Here is a 22416-nt window from a genome sequence, read left to right as displayed (position 1 = left end):
GAACTGAAACCAGCATATGTAAACACAGTGCCTGTCAGTGAAAAAAAAAATACTAGAAAAAATTAATATTGAGGAAGACCTCTGGCCTTAACCACATCTCATCTGGAAAGCAGAAAAGCAATTCACTTTTTTTCTTTTCCTTTTTTTTAAAGCAATTTAAGTTCATTGTATGAAAAATATGACTGCTAAATTCTTTTGTTAAAAAGCTGTGGGATAGTGTAGATCTTTGGTTGTGCAGGGCATTGGTTGGGCATTCGCTCAATCTCTGCTCCATCTGCTTTATCTTTATCCCTGCACATCTTGTAGGTAGGGTAAATTTGGGGTTGAAGTTTTTGTAGGTGGGCTGGTATTCTTCTCCCTCTACTAGGAGGTTAGTCTAGTTAGCAAATGTCCTCTTCAGTCTCTATAACCCCGCTACTAGGAGTCATTGCTTGAGTCCCCCTCATATTCTCCCAGGAGCCTACCCTGACTTAGGTCTCCAGCTAGTCACAGAGATATCCCCACCCTCAGTTTCTCTTTTCTCTACAGGCCTTCTGTCCTCTTGCCCTTGCTCTTCCCAGGTCTGATCTCCACTCTCTTAACTCTCTATACCCCCTCTCCTACCTTGTTCCCTCTCTTCAGTCACTACCTCTGTCTATTCTATCTCCCCTTCAGAGTGAGATTTATGCATCCTCACTTGGGCTCCCTTGTTATTTATCTTCTTTGGGTCTATGACTTTTAGTATACTATGGGAGAGTGCCAACCCCTGACACTATGAATGATACTCTGCTAAGCTTGCAGATAGGAGCCTGACAGAGTTGTACTCTGAGAGACTCCACCCAACAGCACCTCAAAACATACTGAAACTCACGGCCAAACATTGGGCTATGCTTGTTGAGTCTTGTGGAAAAGTGGAAGGAAAGAGAAAAGGAACTGAAGGTGACAGGACCTGGACAAGAAGACCAACAGAGCTAACTAACCAAGGCTTAGAGGGGCCTGTGGAGACTGAAGCACCAACCAAGGACCATGCATGAACTGGATCTAGGACCCCTATAAAAATGTAGCAGATGGACAGTTTAGGCTTCATGTGGGTTCCCTAGTAAATGAAGTGGAAACTGCATCAAACAAGGATTCACTTGCTAGCTTTTTGATAACTTCCCCCTGGCTGGACTGCCTTACCAGACCACAGGGAAAGAGGACACATTTCAGTCAAGATGCAACTTGATGAGCTAGGGTGGATGGAAAAGGAGCAACCCTGTTCTGAAGAACAGGCAAGGAAGGAGAGAGGGAGGGTGGGACTGGGAAGGGAAGAGGGATAGGGATACAATCAGAAGGTAAAATGAATGAAAAATGAATAAATTAAAAAGGAGAACACTTTTAGCTAAAGCTATGAAATAAACTGGTTACATAAATATGCATGAAGGTCATTGCCTTGATTAGATGATGTGGAAGGGCCCATGCCTGGACATGTGGTCCTTTGTTGTATAAGAAAGCAACTGAACTAGCCACGAAGAAAAAGCTAGGAAGCAGCACCCTCCATGGGTGCTCTTGAGTTCCTGCCTGACTTCCCTCAGACAGACTACAAAGAAGTAAGATGAAATACCCTTTCCTCCCCAGGCTGTTTTGGCAGTGTTTTATTATAGCAACAGAAACCCTAGTGAGGACAATACTCATTACTTTGAAATGTTATCAAAATTAGAAATTAGAGAGAATGTATCTTCTGAACAATCTTGCTCTAAGATAATGGTCTTGGGGGTTGGAGAGATGGCTCAGCTGTTAGTTAAAAGACTCTTGTTTTTACAGAGGACCTGAATTCCAATCCCAGCACCTACATGAGATGGCTCACAACTTCCTGTATGTCTAGGAAATCCTAGACTAACCAGGGCTTAAAGGTATGTCTGCAAATCCAACTCCCTCTTCTGCCCTCACTGCCATAGGCCACTGACTCACCTGCACTTACCTGCCTAGCCACACACAATTAAAAAAAAAAACAATAATTAAGTCCTTAAAAAAAAAAAAAAGCAGGAGGCAGAGGCTGGCAGATCTTTGCATTTGAGGCCAGTCTAATTTCCACAATAAGTTTCAGGCCAGCCAGAACTAGACAGTGAGACCCTGCCTCAAAACAAACAAACAGGAAAGCCAACTTCTCCTCCTCCAGACTAGATATGTATAGGCAACTATTGCTTTCTGTTCATAAGCTTGGATGTACGGAGCTGTCAAGTGTTCCACTCAAGACCAGGACAATCTCAATGTAACATCCTCTGGTGTTCAAAAATTCCTACTGTATATTCTTCTTGTAGCTATTTGTAAGGAGAACCTGGGACTCTGTGATGGCATCATGTTCCATGCAGTCATTGGTCTCAACCAATTTAAAATACTAGGTCTCCAGTAAAGATAGCTGGAAAGAACAAAGTCTAGGAGAAAGCATTGAAGGGAGAAATAGACATTTATGTCTCAGTATATATTTCTAAGTCAATCCAAAGCATTTTTTTGAGCTCATTAGTTAAGTTTCCCCTAAATTATGGACATAAAGTATAATCATTTAAAGTCCAGTTAATTTCCAATTATCACCTTACTCTAAGAATTACCTTGATTTATTGAGTGGGTCTGGGTCACAACTGTAGCTTTTATTGTAACATAAGAATTATAAAACCTGCTGAACGTACCTTTAAAAAAACTGCTTGGTTATTCATTTATTTTTTATTTTATTTTATTTTTTTAGTTTTAAAAGTAGTAGGTTTTAAAACCATAGACCATAAGATATGTGCTGGAGAGATGGGTCAGTGGTTAAAAGCACTGGCTGCTTTTCCAAAGGTCCTGAGTTCAATTCCCAGCAACCACACGGTGGCTCACAACCATCTATAATGTGATCTGATGCTTTCTTCTGAAATGAAGGTGTACATGCAGCTAGAACACTCATATACATTAGATAAATAAATAATTCTTAACAAAAAGTTAAAAAAAGAAAAAAGAAACTTAACATACATTAGGGTTTCTAGTTTTAATTCATCAATGCCTAAAAAAAACCTCTTCAAACACACTGTGAACAAATAAAAGGTTATTTACACTAAAATAATATAATTTGGAAACAAAGTAGACCCTATTTATATTAAAAATTCTTATATAATTTTTTGTACAACATATTCTTTCCATAGTATTTTTACCCAACTAGATGATAAAAATGATACTTTTAGACATGGAAATATATTAGTTTGGTGACTGGAAATGCACTAAAATAATAGGATTTATATAAAGACTTGGTTATGGTACACAGTGAAAGGAATCTACAGGAGAAATGTATTCAGTTAGCTATGATTGGACATTAAGCTAAGTTTTGAGGACAAGAAGTCAGTCAAAAGGAAAATAAAAGAGGGTCTGAGGAAAAGGCAGAGGGACAGAGTAGTTGCAAAGAGAGCACAGAGCACAGAGAACAAAGAGGCTGGACCAACAGCTAGGGTGACTTCTGGAAGAACACCCAATTCAGGAGCAACTGATGTAGAAAACATTTCTCCAGCATAGAATAGAGTACATGCTTATTCTAGGGACCACACAATGGGGAGATGATTTAGGCATCCATTCACCTTGATTTCAAAGAGAGGTGCTATCACTTGCCTTCCGAAGAGTGTACTGGTCTTCCTGATTTGGCTTTTATGTTCTTTTCAGTTCAGGCATTACTGAATAATGTATCTGGAAACTAGAAACCTTAGTAAGTCTGTATGGCCTTGAGAGGCAAGAATCTCTAATACTGTGAGAACAGGTTGCTTGTTATTTGCTGTGTGGGATGTCATGTATTTGAACAGAGCTGGCAAACAACTAAAGACGGCTGCCGTTTCTAAATGAAAAAGACAGTTTAATGACAATTGCTACTCTTATTTTCCCCTCTCCTTTCCTTTCCTGTCCTCTCTTCTCCTCTCCTCTCCTTTCCTCTCCATCTCTGCCCTTCTCCTCTCTCCAAGATTCTAGTATTTTTATTGATTTAACACTAAATCCTATAGCTAGAAAAAGATTCACTTGATAAAGTATTGTGCCCAATTCTACATTAAAGCAAACCAAGTCTCAAACAGGCATATCTGCTTTCTGTTTAATGGCCTCTGCAACTCATTCACATCATTTAACTCCTCATATAATGTACCCTTTCTGACTACAATGTTCTATTTTGATCCATGTATCAAAACAGGGCATGTATACCTGTTGTTTTGATGAACACCTACTCATCTTTCAGTGTCCAGCTCAAATACTGCCTGTTCTGTGGAGATCTGCCCAACTCCCACAGCCAGAGCTAATTACCTCAGCGTTTCCATAGCAATGCACTGATACCCTTATTATAGCACTCTGCATGGTGATTAAGATGGCTGTTTATATGTTTTCCCTTTTAGACAGTGAAAGAAGGGACTTGTATTCATTCACGTAGCTGAGAACAGACCTGGACCTAACAGGCACTCAGCAAATGTCTACAGACAAGCACATGAGTGTGGAAGACAAAGGACAACTGTGCCAGAGTTGCTGTGCTTCTCAGCACACTGCACCTATGGCATACATCACCATTTCCTTTATTATTATTCTTAGCAACATAGCTGGCTAGGGAGAAACGAGCTTTTTTTCAGTTTAGCCAGTACAGACTAGCTCCTGAGTAGGGAAAATTTCTATTCCATTCTTTCTGCCTCAGAATTTTTAGACTAAAGACAGTCTTTCAGAAGATGCCTATCTTCTACCAACTACAGAATCATTATTTACATACACATGGTAAAATTTTAAGGTTTTTTTTTTTTTTTTTCCTTATTCGAGACAGGGTTTCTTTGTGTAGGTTTGGATGTTCTGGAACTCACTCTGTAGACCAGACTGGCCTCGAACTTACAGAGATCCGAATGCCTCGGTCTCCTGAATTCTGGGATTAAAGGTGTGCACTACCATCACCCAGAGAAATTATGTTTTATTGTGTTGTTTTTATGCATTTCTTAGCTAAGTAAAAATATTTTCAAAATCACAAGTTTAATAATCCCATAGCCTATTCTTGTTTCAGTAAAAATGATGCTCACTTTATCATTAAACACAATCATTTGTTTATTTTTAAAGAGTGTTTATGTGTGTGTGCGTCTGCATGAGTGCAGGTACCTGTGCATGAGTGTGGCTAGCCTCTTCTTTCATGCTCTATTTCTTTTGAGCAAGGTCTTTCCCTGAACCTGGGCTCATTACTTCTCATTTATACTGGAAACCAGAAAGCCCTAGAAATATGCTCCCATTTCTGCCCAGCTCAAAGCTGGAGTTACAGGTATATGTGGGATGCCCCACTTGTTTCATGGGTGCTGAGATTGCATATCAAGTGCTCTTAACTTCTGAGCCACCTCTCCAGCCCCCATTTGATATGATTTAAACTGAACCTCCTAATTATATTTGTGAGATAGTTGCTTTCTGAACATTGGGCTCCCCAGCACCATTTAGTAGGCTGGTAATATATGATTGCAAAGGAATTAAATGATAGCATTCTTACATAGTTATGCAGTAACGTTCATACGAGCTGTTGGTTACTTGATTACTTTTTCTTATAAAAGAATTAAATTCTGATCTTAGTCTATCAGATCTCATCAGAAGTGGCTGCATTGTCTTCTTCTGTGGCCTGGTAAGGCTGCTCCCCCCTCAGGGGGAGGTGATCAAAGAGCAGGCCAATCAGATTATGTCAGAGGCAGTCCCTCTTCCCATTACTATGTAACCCACTTGGATACTAAACTGCCATAGGCATCTGTGTAGGGGTTCTAGGTTATCTCCATGCCTGGTACTTGGTTGGAGTATGAGTCTCTGGGAAGACCCCTGTGTTCAAAAATTTTCTGGTTCTGTTGCTCTCCTTGTGGAGTTCCTGTAAGAACAGAAGGAAGGAGAGGAGGACTTCCCTTATCAGTGGACTTGGGGAGGGGCATGCGTGAAGAAGGGGGAGGGAGGGTGGGACTGGGAGGGGAGGAGGGAGGGGTTTATGGGGGATACAAAGTGAATAAAGTGTAATTAATAAAATAAAATACAATTAAAAAATAAATGGACTAAGAAATTTAAAAAAAAAGAAATTCAAGCAGTGATTAAGAACACTTGTTGTGGGCTGGAGAGATGGCTCAGAGATTAAGAGCACTGGCTGTTCTTCCAAAGGTTATGAGTTTAATTCCCAGCAACCACACTGTGGTTCACAATCATCTCTGATGAGATCTGGTGCCCTCTCCTGGCCTGCAGGTGTACATGAAGACAGAACATTGGATCCAAAATAAATAAATGAATCTTCTTCAAGGAAAAAAAAAAAAGAACACTTGTTGCTCTGCAGAGCACTGGGATTCCCACATCCACATTGTGGTTCATTACTATCCATAACTCTAGTTTCAGCTGAGCAGATACCTTCTTCTGACCTCCATGGGTATCAAGTATGCACATGGTATACATACATATATGCAAGCAAAACACATACATGGAAATAAAATGAATAAGTCTAATAAAACATTTAAAAAGTTATTACATTTGAACCCCAAAGAAAGTGGATGTTCACATGACATAGTGCATGAGTCTCTAGTGCATTTTTTATTAAATATTGAGAAGATGATTTTCTGTTGCCACTTAAAAGAACTACCAAAAACAATTAGATCAGTTTCACATTATATACAGCCAGAAAATGAAGGTACTCTATATTTGTTTAAACAATGACAAAAATTTTAAATGGTTTCATGCGTTAAATTACCATGTTCCAGTCTGTCTCGACTTTTCTGAATATGGATTCCATTTTCCACACACCATTCTCCCATCCAGAAATGTTTGCATTGTTATCTGAGACTCGGATATAATGGTCCTTCACAATATCATAACAGAGATGAAACTGCTTAGAAATCTTCTCATTTTCAGAAGGGTTGAACAGAGTTTCTTTTCTCTTAAAAAATAAAAAAATCAAATATTCAACATTATGAAGACATGAAATCAAAAAGAAGAGATGCTCTGTATAGTAACATGTGACCCATTCAGACTGAAAAGGAAAAATGGATTGCCCCAGGAAAAAATTCAGAAAACATGTTACAGCATGTAATGAGTACAATACGGATACAACACAAGACATTGCTAGAAAAGAAGCATGATTTGAGGATTATTATCTACTGTGGTGGTTTGAATGAGAATGGCTCCCACAGACTCATATGTTTGAATACTCGATCTCTTTTGGTGAAACTATTTGGGAAAGATTAGGCTTGTTAGAGATGGTGTGTCATGGGATCAGGCTTTGAGTCTTCAAAGCCTCTTATGGTCCTCATACAGCTCTCTGCTTCCTATTTGTGACTCAAGATGTGAGCGCTCAGCTGCTGTCTCACTGCCTATCTGCCTGCCTGCTACCATGCTCCCCTCCCTAATAGTAGTAGACCCCCTTCCTTAAATCCTTCCTTCTGTAAGTTATATTGGTCATGATGGTTTACTAATACATCTACCTAAACTTGTTCATTTCATTCTTCATGTCAATTTTTCTACCTTCATGTGTGATTCTGACACTAAAGGTCACTACCAGATTTGCACTCTCACCTTTTCTATCTGTGCTCTACACAGGTAACAGTGGTCTCAAAGCATGAAGTAAAAAGTGTGACAACTGAACTGTCTCCATGTATTGCCAAGGGCCATCAGAAGGCAAAAACACCAACTGGTGAGAATCAGCAGTATGTGTCAATATCTTATTTTGTTTTTTAGCCTTGGCTGTCCTGGACTCCCTTTGTAGACCACTCTGGCCTTGAACTCACAGAGGCTTCTGCTTCCCCAAGTGCTAGAATTACAGGTATGCATTACCTCACCTGGCTCTGTGTCAATTTCTTGATAAATGATTTATTACTCCATCAAGATAGTGAGGTATAATTTTGCATTAAACTTTAGGCTCTTGATATTAAAAAGTATCAAAACTACCTATGTACAAGAAACAATGAACACTATAAAAATATCTAACACTAGTGTGTGTGTGTCACTGTCAATGTTTTAAAACAATAGCACTAAGTGGTATGTTGTGGAGCAAACTGATGCAGGAGGAGAGCAAGTTTGGGGCCAATCTGAATACACCGCAAGAAAATTAGCAAAAGAGGGAGGGAAGGAGGGATGTGGAGGGAACTACTTCTTTCTGTGGTACTGGGGTCCCAGCCCTTGAGAATATGAGGCATAAATTTCTACAACCCCACATTCTCTTCTCTATTTTATAAAAGCTATTTCAAAATACTAACATAAACTGAAGGAAAATATTTGAAATGATTACCTATTCTTACCATTCTTTGAAATGAATACCTATAATTAAAGGATAACTAATTGTCAGAATGAAAAAATATGCACATTCTTGAATATAGCTTGTATGCAAAGAAGCAAGACAACATGTAATAAGATTAATATTTCATTAAAAAAATTTGAGATCAGGCTGGTCTCCAACTTGAGATCCTCCCATCTCAGTCTGCTTAGGGCTGGAACTATAGGCATGTGCCATCATTCCTAGCCTGCATATAATGCTGTTAAGATAAAACTTCCATTTCTATAAACAATATCAGCAATATTTTCTTCCAGCTTCAAGTGACCCAGATTAAGATCCAAATATTTTTAGGGTTAACATTCCCTGATGCTCAGTTTTAGAATACCCATTTGTAAAGCGGGAGTCAGTGGTTTCTGTTTAAATCCATGGCACTAAGATGATCTCCACAACTGAGAAATTTTCAAAGTTTTCAAAAGAGGAAAATAAGCTCATTCTATGACCCAGTTCATAGCTTTACAGTTTAATCAGTATACACACCCATGTAAGAGGAAGCACACTTACTCCAAAGAAAAAAACTGAAGACCTAAATAATGTCCATGCTTTCAGCTGAGCACAGCTGTGAGTTAAATGAGCTCTCTTTAATGTCTTCATCTAGATTCAGATTCCTAACTTGCACAGTGTCAGTAATGATTGGAACTATTTGTTGCACTTGGCTGTAGCTAAACCAACATGACTAAACAGCCTGTCACAGATGATGGGATAAACTAAAACGCAAACACAAAATTTATTGGGGATAATTCTCTTTTGGGACATATGAAAAATGGGTAACAACAATGGGGTATTTGGATAAAGTGTTCAGAACTGCTGAGCTGCCTGGTGATAACATGTGATGGGGCATTTTCCTTTCAAGCACTTTTCATGATGTAGCTTCCTAAGTTATATGTCTGCTGAGTGAACCAGCAGTGCTACTTGAGGCTCCCCAGGCAGAGGTGATCCAGTGTTCTGTGCCCCAATGCTCAAAACAGAGCACGGCCCACCAGCTTTCCCCTGGTCCCGACTGGTAAGTGAAGCCATACAGGTCAGTTCCAGTATTAGTATTTGTCACTCAATTTCCAGACTAAACACATGATAACAGCATTGCCTTCAGTACTGAAGACTGAACCTAGGGCCTCACACAGGCTTGGCAAGTGCTTTACTGCTGAGCTTCACTCTCATCCTTCTTTTTCCCTTTCATTTTGATAAGTTTCAATACATGGCCACATTGAACTTGCAACTTCCCTGCTTTGGCCTCCCTCACATCTAGGGATATAGGTGGGTTCTAACAGGAAGAGCTACATAAGAATTCTTGCAGAGCAAATAAAGATTTTGAAAGCGATAACCACGAAAGCAGCAGATTATTAGAAATGTGTTTAGTTTTACTTAGTTGGAAGAAAAAAAGAGCTTTAAATCTTGTTTCATACAGTAAATCTGTCCCTATATCCCACTCATCAAGGAAGAGAGTTGTTCTGATCTCCTGTCAGCTCAGATTTCAGGAAGTGCACAGTGTAAGCCAGCTTGCTCACTAGAACACATACCTCTAGACCCATCTCACCTCGGGCCACTCTCCAAGCCAGTGACCCAGACACCCTTCCACCAAGTTCTCCGGGTTGAGGGGTTTTGGGAGATATAAATTCAACGAGCTCCACAATTTTCCTCTGGAGAAGCTCTTTTCTTCTGTTCTCTGACAATGACAGCTGTCTCTGTAATTAATGTTTAAAATCAGGGTTTAGGACAGCACAGGAGTCTATCTCTAAGCAAAATAATAACTGATATTTTCAGAGGTCTTGAAAGAAGTGATCATGTTTATTTCCACACTACTTAGAAAATTCAAAACTATGATTAATGTAATTTTATATATTTTATTTGAGGAATCACGTAGCACCATTTTCACCTCTCCATGGACTACATTGCTAAAGTTTTAAAGTGGGGGAGCACCTTCTGTCCTGGTTGTGATGTACTAGCTTGTGCTATGCCAGGGGCGTTGCTAAGAAAAGCTACAAAGATGTTTGCATACGTGCACACATGCACACAGAGAGCTGGGGGATACTGACTCAGTACAGAAAATTGGAAGCTACCAAGGAGACAGGATTTGAGAGGATTCGAAGGGGAAAATGAACTAACGTGAAGGAGTATTCTGAGCCCCTGTCCCCTCCCAGGGATTTGCCAATTAGTAAACAATATGAGAAGAGGCTGAGCACTAGGAACAAACTGTGGGCTTAATCCCTGAGAAGCAACACAGAATTCCTAGCAGAGTCGAAGGCAGAGAAACCAAATCAAATACAAAATGGTCCAGCCATGTTCTCCAGATTTCCAGTCAAGGGTCTCTAAAAAGCTCCTCATAGGACTTAAAAGAGAGTCTGTAGACTGAGACCTCACCACACATATCAATCAAGAGTCAGATTAAGATGACTGGCTTCATTTTTGTTGCCTGGCAGAACTAAATTAGGTGTTTTTAAGAATACCACAAAAACTGCATATATACACAAAATACTACCAGAGGGTTATAAAATAATCTTTCTTTCCATCCCAGGCCCCTAGTTCTTTTTCTCCTATAACCATTCCATGCCTATTTTAGACATTTTCACAAGGAACATGTGGGTACTTTCATATATACATGACTATACACAAACACAAGAGCATCATTATGTTCAAGATACAGTTAGAAAATTAAACAAGACACTTCTTTTTTCTTCAGATGAGGTCTCATTATGTAGGTAGTTGAGGTTGGCCTGAAATTCACTATCCTCCTGCTTCAGTCAGCCTCTCACTGGCTAGGACTGCTAGGATTACAAGCATCCACTAACAGGCCAGTAATGACATAGTGTGTGCACATGTGTGTGTTCAGCATGTGCATGTATGCATTCTTGAGCACTCTCACACATTGTGTGTGTGTGTGTGTGTGTGTGTATGCACATGCGCCTATCATGTGTGCATGCATGGAAGCCAGAAGTCAACATCACTTCTCTTCCTCTATTTTTTTCCATCTTACTTTTGAGACAGGATCTTTAATATAAATCTCATCCTGGGTCCCTACCTGCTGCAAGGTGTGGCTGGCATATTCTGCCCTCTACCCTGAATTCCTTAGCCCAGGGGCAGGTTTCCCCTTTCCCAGAGGCCCTTCATTACATAATCCAGACATTTTGGTTCCCCCCTCTCTCTCCTCTTCTCTCCTTTCTCTTTCTATATTTTTCTTCCTCTTCTCCCCTTTCTTTTCCTTTCCTCTTTCTGTACATGCTTCCCTTTCTCTCCCTCCCTGACACCTCCCTGAATGGCATGAGAGGCACTTCAAATAAACCTTCATGTATATAATATAACTATTTTCCCATTAATTCATTCTGATATTTCAATCATCTGGTACCCAGACTAGTTGGCCATAAAGGGCCTGGGTTCTACCTGTGTAAAACTGCTAAGTGCTGGGATTACAGGTGCAAGCTACCACATTTGTAGTTTACATGGGTTCTGGAGATCTGAACTTAGATCTTCATGTTTATGGTGAAAGTACTTTATTTACTGAGCTATGTCCCAAGCCTACAAACACATACTTCTTATGAAAATGCTACAAATATTGAAATGTTGTTTTAGTAGCTAGGTGGTCATTACCTTTAATCTCCTTTGATCTCAGCACTTGGAAGGCAGAGGCTGGCAGATCTCTGTGAGTTCAAGGCCAGTCTGGTCTACAGAGTGAATTCCAGACAGTCAAGGCTACACAGAGAGACCCAAAAATCCAAAATCAAAACCAAACAAACAAAAAAAAAATGAAATGCTATTTTATTGAATTTTGAGAAGAAACGTGACATTTAACATAAAATATCCTGTAATACTTTAATGAACTATCCAAACTTTCCATGAATAAAAAGACACTAGCTTATTAGGGTTGTCTCTCTAGAAAGATGCTACAACTTTAGGAATTTCATTGGTAGCTGAGTATGTAGCTCAGTTGGTAAACTGTTTGCCTAGGATCCCTAAGGCCCTGGGTTCCATCCTGTGCACTACATAATCCACAGAGAGAATAAGAGACTGCAGAGTTCTCAGCACTCAATGGGACATCTATCTTGGGGATCACTGAAGAAGATGGGGTAGAAAGGTTGTAAGAGACAACTATTGAGGTGTTGACTATAAACAGTGTTTTCCAGACACAGGAGGGAAGCTGCACATATAAAACTCAGAGTAATGACAGTATGCACAAGACCTGCAGTAGAAAGTCAAGACTGGCAACATGCCAGCATGGAGGCAGGGATGTGGGCATGAAGTCCCACCACTAGCTAAGGAGCTATTGGCAACTGACAGTTGCTGGGACAAAGAAAGTCCATTTTCCTTAAGGGTGTGGTTCTTGGTATAGATCAAGCTCCAAGGACAGGCCTCATACCCACATGGCGGTTACCATGCAGGTGAAGCTGCTGTGGGCAGGTGAGCGCCCATGGGATGACCACTGTTTCTCATGCCTGCAATGGGTGTACTTTGGAGAGGCCTGGCCCCAGTAGCTTTGTCTCTGGATTGCTTCTTACTGCTGCTGTGCCTTTTTGTGTTTGTCACTGCTTTCTTTCACATATTTCTGGCATGGTGTGATTGGGTGCAGGGAGACCCTCACTGCCTATAGTCTGGTGTGACTGTTTCCTGGTTGATTGCCCACTCATTTGGGCAACTTTCCTGCAGATCAATATGAAGATAAACTTCCATAAAATAATATTGTTTAGATGAATTAATGATTTTACAGAATTCCTGACTTGATTTAAATAGTTTTAGAAAGTTAGCTTAAGATGTTTTTTTCAGTGACCCTGATATAGAAAATCTTGAGGCATAATTTGAAGTTCAGAAAATTACACTCTTAATAGTTGAGCTAGGGACTTTTTGAAATGGGTGAGTAAGAATAATAGCCCACATTAGCACAGGCTGACATGACTCTCTCAAGCTGGACTGCTGATCAAGGTGATGATTAATTTTTGTGCTCAGATTCCTGATAGGATTTAATAAAAATTGTTAATGAGTAGATATGTACTGTGAAGATTTAAAGAAGTGGCTATTTCTTATATAAAGTTTAGATATGTGATTCTTTAAAGATTTTTATAAACTACTTTTTAAGATAAATAATAAAATGATTTAGTCTTTCTTTGCAACTGCAAATTGCAGCCTGCCAGTAAGACAAACTGGCTGAGAAAATTACCTTGTTTGCTTACACTTTGTTAATCTATAACAAGTTGCTTAGTTACAAATGTATGTGGGTTCTTGGGAATAATTTGTTTTTCACTTTTTTTCACCCATACTATGTAGAGCATTTGACCATGTGAGGGTATTGGAGAGCATGTTTTTTTCTATGTCTACTCATTATAATTGTTCACCTAAAGAAAAATAGAATGAAACTTCATTGTGATTTTTGTACTGCTTGAAAGACTTTGCTGGGATATATATAACTGTGGGAGAAAAAATAAAGTTGATGCAGCTTGCTCTTCAGAGTTTGCTCCATCCACTCAGTATGAATGTGTGCATATGTGTATGTATGTAAAGTTGATTGGAGATTGCTCTTTTGAGTTTATTCCATCTACCCAATTTGTGAATGTGTATGGTTGTGTGTATGTGTGTATATGTATGTATATGATTCTTTTCCCTACTTTCTTCCCTTTTTCTCTTTGATGGCTACAAGGCCCCTCAGCAGCAACAAGCAGTTCCAAAGAAAGTGGGTGATCAGTCACTGACTCTATGACCTGCCTCAGTTTAACCCTGTGATGTCAAAGCTGGCCTTTGATATCCAAAGTATTTAGTCAGAATAAATTAAAACAAAAAAATAAATAAAAAATAAAAAAGAGGCTATGAAGTTGAGTAGGGTGGCTCTAGGAATAGTTGTAGAATGGTGAATATGATCAAAATACACTATATAAAATTCTGAAAGAATAAAAGTAATTTTTAAAACCTAGGTGTGGTGTTGCACATATTATTCTAGTATTTGAGGTCAAGGTTACATGAAACCTTGTCTCAATAAGTAAACTCGGAATTAAAACTGGCTATTCCCGCTTATATGTGGGATTTCAAACATCCTTGAAAGCGACAGCCCCCGCTTATATGTGGGATTTCAAACGTCCTTGAAAGCGACAGCCCCCGCTTATATGTGGGATTTCAAACGTCCCTGAAAGCGACAGCCCCCACACACCTGCTTATTAAGCCTATTAATGGTCTCTCGAAGCAACTCTTCTTTAACCTTGGTCCTCCTGGACGTCACCTCATCATGCTTACAAGAGTACCTCCAGGTGACGTCAACTACCTGGAGATCATGACAAAACACAACTATTTAACAAAATAGCACTGGTCCTTCATTTTTATAAATAGCTACAATACAAGAAACTTACATGTAACTCAGGAAAATATCACCTTTTGTTAAAATTTAAAAACCAGAGTTGAGAATATTACACAATTAGAAAACAAAAACAAAAACTGAGCATGATAGATTACAACCCTAACACAGCACTCAGGAGGCTGAAGTAGGTCCAGGACTTCAAGGCCAACCTCAACTATCACAGTAAAACAAAATGAATGTGAAAGACATTGAAAAGAATACATTTTAGTTTTTTTTTAACACAGTACTGATAAATAAGTCTTCAGAATATTTGGTTTTCATAGGTTAAAGCTGCTGCCACTGAAGAATTAATGAAACAAAACTTTACCCTCAATACTATATTATTACAGAACTGACTTCTGGCAGAGAGGACACAAGTCCAATCTTCCCTGCCAACCACGCCAGAACAGCTCATTATCTAGATACTCAAAATAACTTCAACAAACTAAAACTGTAAAGCTCTCAAAAGAAAATGGGAAAATCATTGTCACGAGGCAGGCAAAACTTTCTTAGATACATGAAAAGTAAAATCTGTACCAGAACATTCTAAACTTGAATTCTGATTTTTTTCTTTAGCACATATCAGGCAAATTTTTGCAACTCATAATTCTAAAAAACAACTTAAGTATATAAAAAGAAACTTCAAACTCAGAAGAGAAGAAAGCACACAATGGAAAAATTGGCAAAGCGGACACAGGTTTGGAAAGTGAAACCTAGCACATGTTCCAACACACTGTTGTCATTAGGGAAGCAGAACTGTGCTCTCACTGACAGGGCCAAATTTAAAAAGTAATATGCAGAAACCAAGAAGTCTCATGTACTGCTGGAAAGAAAATAAAATGATGCTAATCCCTTGCAAAATTTATTGGACAAAGATGGATCCATACTATTTCTAGGCATTAAACAAAAAGAGAGAAAAAAAAAACATGTATATAACTGAATGTTTGTAGCAACTTAACTTAAAATATTAAAAACTGAACTCACCCAATGTCCATCTATAGATAAATGGATACAAACATCTCTTGGTGCACCCACAGAGTAAAACACTGATTACAATGAGTTTATGGGGTATACAAATGACACATATTAAACAGCAGACCACAAATGTATATGATCCTTAGGTCAAATACACTTTAAAAGATGTGTATTTTATTTTTGGATCTTTTTTCCTCTTATGTCCTACCTCATCTTTAGAGAATGCTATAATGTAGGAAAGCTTCTTTCCCCATCCTATTTCATAAAGGAGAGGTTTGTCACAGATGTCTTCACACGCATCACAGTGCAGCCAACGCTGCTGAGCTGGAGAATAGACTTCCGTCCAAACATGGTCTACTCGAGTGCGATAAGAGAAAGAAAAGGAAAACACAAATTAAGTTTAAAGCGTAAGAATGTCTTCCAGTAACTGTGTGTAATCCTCTAAGAATCACATAATGAACTAATTTTTAATATTTAAGTTTTAGTAAATAGCAGGAGCATTTTGTGGCCTCCCAATCCTACCCTCCCTCCCTCATCTCCTCCCTGCCCCTTTCCAAGTCCACTGATTGAGGAGGACCTCCTCCCCTTTCATCTGACCCTGTTTTATCAGGTATCTTCAGGACTCGCTGCAAAGTCCTCCTCTGTGGCCTAACAGGACTGCTCCTCCCTTGGGAGGTCAAAGAGGCAGGCAAAGCTTTAAAAGCATGAAAACTACTAAGCTGTGAAGAGATGAGAAGCTGTAACTTCTGAGATGACAACCTTTCTCTGGACCCAGAAGGAGGCCTAACAGGCTATCTGGTTATTCATGGTCTAGATTTGGTTTTGAAATGGAGTCTCATCAATAGGTAAATGGATACCCAGGCTGGTTTCAATCTTCCTGCCTCAACCTCTCTCCTGTGCTAGGACTTCAGGTATGTGTCACCATGCCCTGCTTAATGCTAAATATTTGATTCTGAGAAAAGACTATTAAACTGAAGGTTTCAACTAATCCTAAAATAACAGTGGAAACACTAGGTAAACCCTGGAACAGGGAAAGAAACATTCAACATGGACATAGCATGAGTCATTTCTAAATGTAGAAATATCAAATACCAAGGCTTCCAAGAGTGCTTGTGTGGAATGCATATAGGCTTACTATGTCAACTACAGCAACCCCTTTAAAAATGATCTCTACAGCACATCATTACACATTCCTAGCTACATGGAACAGGGCTACCATGAATGTCATGAATAGAAGCAGGAACAGAGCAGCTGTGCTACAAATTTTATAGTGCCTTAAAAATGCCTACGAAGCTATTACTGCTGTTCTAGAAGGTAAACAGAAAAGTTGGGTGATAGAAAGAAAAAGAGGGATTTAGGCTGTAAACCTTAACTCCAAGCCTACCCTGTCCTCTCTCCCTTCTTCCGCTCTCCCTTCCTCTCTCCGACCCATGCTGTACCTGAGTAATCCCACACATAGCGAGCTTCAAACCCTAATGCACGGCAGCACAGTGTAAAACAATTGGCCCACTCGCCACAGCGTCCACATCTTGTTTCCAAAAGTTTCTCAGGGTTGTTATATCTGGTTTGAAACAATAACGAAGACAACATCTGTAATTCATGATTAAAATCCAATTTTTAAAGAATTTATATCACTTGTAAATACAAATCATGATTCTTAGTATGTTATTTTAAAATATTAAAATACCTAGCCTAAACAAGGCTAGTCTATATGAAACATGCTTAAACAGCAGAACTGTCTTTATTGAGTATAGTTCACTGTACCACTCAGTTTTAGTATTAATTAAAAATAGGTGCTATCACTTCAAAGGTAAGTGCACTGATTAGCATATCCAAATCATACTCAGAATCAGTAATACAAGCCATGTAACAGCTGCAGAGGAGAGTCTTCATCTTGATTGGTTTCAAAAAATAAGATTTATTTTAGATGGAGCACATCTCGCCCCTGGGGGCAATGGTCTCCTGAACCTACTCAGACCTCGGACACCACCACTGCTAGTTCTAGAACTGATGTAGGATGTTCCAACGAGGGAGTTAAGGCTTCTCATAATATTTCCTATAAGTCCACACCTGTTTGTTTATAACCCCCATTTTTATTCATTATTAGCCAGATAGAGCCAAGTAATTGTGGTAATGATACTTGCTTTTTTGCCCAATGCTGGAATGCTAGTGAATTTAGGTATGCCCTGGTTACTCGCATGCCTCGCTGGGTGCCTGTGCCCGTTGATGCCCCTCACGCTATGACTCTCTTCAGACAGAAAAGGGATCTTGGAATTACAGCCGCCATTGTTACTACCATCTCATTGGCGGCTGTTGGAGCTACCACCGCGGCATTAGCCAGGAGTCATACTATGCAGACTGCTCAGACCCTAAATAATCTTTTAGCCAATGTAGCTCATGCTTTAGATGTACAAAAAGGAGACTTGATGGTGTTCAATCAGAGGATTGACCTCGTGCAGGAGCAAATTGATACCCTATGGCAAATCGCTCAAGTTGGCTGTCAATGGAAGTATGCTGGACTTTGTGTCACTAGCATATAATATGAGAATTTTTCCCGTGCTGCAAATCTGTCTAAACAATTGTCTAGCTATATTTTAGGTAATTGGACTGAAGAATTCGATACTATGATGGAGCAGCTGAGAGTGGCCATTTTTACGGCAAATTCTACCAGAATGGACGCAGGACTAGCCACAGGATTATCATCATGGATTGCTGCAGCCATGAAGGAATGGGCGGGCATGGGAGCATTAGCAGGCCTTCTGGTGTTGGTCTCCTTGGTTTGCCTGTGGTGTATATGCAAGATTAGAGTCTCACAACAGCGTAATGCAGCCATGATCATTCAGGCCTTTACAGCCATTGAAGCAGGACAGTCTCCCCAAGCATGGTTGGCTACCATAAAAAGCTAAAATGCTATGCTCAGGATGCGAGGCTAAGCACTGCACTCAGGGTCAGCCGCTTTGGACCCAGAGAAGAGCATGTCTGATTGCATGCGGGTTGATGCCCCAGGTCCCGCCTCTGAGAAAAAGGTATTGGACGGGTCTGATGCTCTTTGGGTGGATGACACCTAAATGAACATTGGTACAAAGTCCCAATTTATTTCTAATATCAGAGATCAGACTTCTACTCTTGCCTGATGAGTCTAAAACAAAGAGGGGGAACTGTAGAAAGCTGTGTAATGCTGCGCCTTAAAGATGGAGCTGGTTTCCGCCTTCCACCTTCCCGATGGTGAGTGCTCTCTGTCACAAACAACTCCATATTTGGCTAAGGCTGAGGATCTGGCTTGCTTCCATGTATGTGGACCTATCTGCATTGCCCACGAGGCACGCTGGGGTTGGCTACCCAGAAGCTATTTAAGCTGCGGGCTGGCTTTCACCAGGGTCAGAAGATTGTTCAAGGTTCCTGAATAAACTGCATTGAGAAGAACAAAAAAAAAAAAAAAAAAAAAAAACAATCAGAAAGAAGGAGAGGAGGACCTCCCCTATCAGTGGACTTGGGGAGAGGCAGGCATGCATGCAGAAAGGGGGGGGAAGGGTGGGACCGGGAGGGGAGGAGGGAAGGGCTTATGGGGGGGATACAAAAGGAATAAAGTGTAATTAATAAAAGTTAAATAAAAAATTAAAAAAAAAGATATAAGTTTACATTAAGACACAACAAAGAATTGGAGCATTCTGGTCTTGGGTCAAGTCAAATGGACTAGACCAAGAGTGATAGCTCAGTGGTGAAGCATTGTACCAGCAACACTGAGGTCGCAAGTTCTGCTCTGATACTAAAAAATATAACAAAACCCCAAAACGTATTTATTCCAAATTTGTACAAGGAACAACCATAAGTATATCAGGTAAATGATTAGAAAATACACTATACTATGCATAAATACACTAGCCAGTACCACAACTCTGTACTATATTGCTAATTTAATTGTGGTGTGTAAATGTATGCTGAAGAAAAACAAAACAAAGCTGGTTTTAGATAACCACTGGGTATTATATATTCTTTCATGTATAAAATAGGGCTGGTTCCAAATTAGGACAGGACTGAGTCCTAAAGTCCTACAGAACAGGCTTTTCAAACACACTGCATCTTCTCCTCCTGGGCAACAGAATTAAACTTCCTAAGTGTTGCCTCTTAAGTAAATCTAACAAGAGGCTTATAAGCTAAAAGTTGGAGAAAGTAAGTTGAAAATTTCTAATTTCCCAAGTTTAAAATGGAGATATAATTATTCAGGCTCAGTGGCACCTACATGTGACTATAGCAGGTAAGATGATAATGGTTTGAGCTACACAGCAAGACTCAGTCTCAGAAAACCAAACCAACCAACAAACTAACCAACCAAACAACAACAAAAAAGAAAAAAATAAGAAAAAAAAATCAATCAACCAAACAAGAAAAATAAAATGCAGAGACTGAGCTAGATATGAAAGGCTGGGACAGAGAAAGTCCTAATTAAGATAACTTTCCGCCTTTATAAGTTACTTTTACCCCCATAGCTGATGATTAAAAACAACATAAAGACAATACTGTGTTTACTATCATAATGATATCACTATTATTAATATTGTCACCATATACCACAATACTTTCAGAATTTAAATGGTATAAATGTTTAAAATTTTATACTTTAGAATAGGAGTCAACAAACTTTGCATAAAAGGAAACAGTAAGGGCTGGAGATTAGCTCAGCTGGTAAAGCATCTACCTAGCATCCACAAAGCTAAGGGTTTAGTCCCCAACACTGGATAAACTGCACTGTGACACATGTCTGCAATCTCAGCACTCAACAGATAGAGGCAGGAAGATCAAAGTTCCAGGACAGCCAAGGCTGCACAAGATACAGACACAAAGATATACACACACAATGAAGAGACAGACAGAAAAGACAGAAAAGGAGACAATAAATATTTTGGTCTTAGATCTTATAGTCATCAGTGTTCAAAAATTCTGCTGTATCCTGAAAACTGTCACAGAAGCAGTAACTAAGTCATTGTGGCTGTGTTCCAACAAGCCAGAGACTGTGAATATGGCTGGGTCTAGTCTGCTGGTCTATTGTGTAGACCTCTGTCCTAAAGAATTATCAAGTCCAGTTAAGATGGAGAATAAAATCCTAATTTAATAACAAATCCCTATTAACCACCCCACTTAGCTAGCCCCCTAACCTCACTCTGCAGATACCCACCTTGGGAAGCGGTTGCTCAACTGGCAGGCATCACAGTAATGATCCTCCACATTGCTTGCACCCCATTTCAGCTCATCATCATTGGGCAGCAATGCTTCATCTCTAGACCTAGTTTCTCCACCACATTTGGTGCACACGATGTTATTCACCCAGTGAAAAAACTCCTCTTTAAACCAGTGTAGGAGCTCCAGTAGAAGGAAGTCCTCATCGCTTATATTTGTACCTTGGAAGTTAGGAGAGAACCAGTTAAGGTTTCAAGCCCACAAAATCCAAAACTTCTATATATTTTATGCTCAAATTGGGAGTAGAAATATATGAAAATGCAAGATGGTAAAAGCTTTCACAAAGAACATGCAAGGAAGCTGGGCATGGTAGTGCACGCCTCTGATCCCAAGCACTCAGGAGGCAGAGGTAATTGGATCTCTGTGAGTTCAAGGCCAGCTTGGTCTACAAACTGAGTCCAGGACAGCTAAGGCTACACTGAGAAACCCTGTATCTAAAAACAAAAACAAAACAAAACAAAACATGCAAGGAAGAGTGTTTCAACTGTGCAATATACAAGCATCCCAAAAGACATAAACACACAAGCATATCTAGAATATACAAAACAGCCCCAACAAGTAAGAATGACACAAAATATTTTGCCCAATTTATCAATAAAGCACCATTTCCTATCATATCTATTTTAAAAATTACATTTACTTGTGTGTGTGTATGTGTGTGCATGGCCCTGTGTGCCACAACACACTCAGAAGGTCAGAGGACAACTTGTAAAAATTGTTTCCCTCCTAATATGTGGGTCCTCAGAGAAAATACTCAACTTGTTAGGACTGGTGGCAAGTGGCTTAACTTGCTAAGATATCTTGTCAGCCCCTCTGACCATACTAAAGACCATTGCTTTTCTCAAAATCAGGGAGGCACAACACAAGAGGTTCTCCTGTCCTGTGTGTATAAGCTTTGCATCTATTTGCTTGGAGGTGGGAGTGGCTTTGCATCCATCTGGAGGTGAAAGAACAATTCTCAGAAATTAGAGCTTTCCTCCTATCAAGTGGCTTCTGGTAACTGAACCCAGGTCATCAGACTGGAGGCAAACACCTTTACCCACTTGGCCATCTTGTGAGCCCTCATCTGCAGTGAAAATTTTGGATTCTTTAAAAGACACAGAAATATAAGAACATGTTTTTATTTTAATCCTGGGTGTGGGGATCTGGGGCTACTTATTTGCCTTTGAATCTAGGTGTGGGGATATGGGCTACTTCGCAGAAGCTGACGATGATTTACCTCTTGCTCTGGCAGGGTCGTTGTTTTGCCAAGTGCAGATAGTTTCTGTGATTGTGTGGTATCTGGAATTCTGGGGACTTTTCTGAGGGTATATAAATGCTAGGGCCCTGAGAAGTGGGGTGTGTTGTAGGTTGGTTGCCATTGGTCACAGTTTAAGTGGTGTGCAACGAAGAAACTAAAGAAAATTAGATATCCTGACTTCGAAGATGAAACTTGTTCCAAGGAATTCAACAGCCCTACTCAGCAGGAAGTAGTCTAATGATAATGATGTCCCCTTTCTGACTTCTGACCTTACTCAGGAATCTCTTTCCTTTCGATTCTGTTTTGGCCTCTCATCTAGTGTTAGGAGGTTGAAAGGGTTGGAGAAGAGTGGAAGAAAGAAGAACTCATAAAGTAGCTAATGTTGGCTACACTTAT

The 22416-nt window shown here is 39.7% G+C and overlaps 1 protein-coding gene across 3 annotated transcripts in view; it reads right to left on the bottom strand.

The window, feature by feature from the left end:
* The window catches only part of Ngly1 (N-glycanase 1), a 50774-nt gene that overhangs the window by 2897 nt on the left and 25461 nt on the right, over window positions 1-22416 (bottom strand). For 2 of the 3 annotated variants that reach the window (XM_021648067.2, XM_021648070.2), the window contains exons 5-10: window positions 20719-20941; window positions 16985-17106; window positions 15754-15899; window positions 14388-14498; window positions 9781-9945; window positions 6689-6874 (exon numbers count right to left, since the gene is read on the bottom strand). In XM_021648067.2, coding sequence (XP_021503742.1) covers window positions 6689-6874; window positions 9781-9945; window positions 14388-14498; window positions 15754-15899; window positions 16985-17106; window positions 20719-20941 — 953 coding nt within the window. The remainder of the gene's footprint in view (window positions 1-6688; window positions 6875-9780; window positions 9946-14387; window positions 14499-15753; window positions 15900-16984; window positions 17107-20718; window positions 20942-22416) is intronic. The other variant, XM_021648068.2, reaches the window with a different exon arrangement.

The sequence above is a fragment of the Meriones unguiculatus genome, chromosome 9 (assembly GCF_030254825.1).
Source record: "Meriones unguiculatus strain TT.TT164.6M chromosome 9, Bangor_MerUng_6.1, whole genome shotgun sequence".
Lineage (NCBI taxonomy): Eukaryota > Metazoa > Chordata > Mammalia > Rodentia > Muridae > Meriones > Meriones unguiculatus.
Note: the sequence above shows the minus strand (reverse complement) of the source record. Positions and strands in the feature narration are given on the sequence as shown.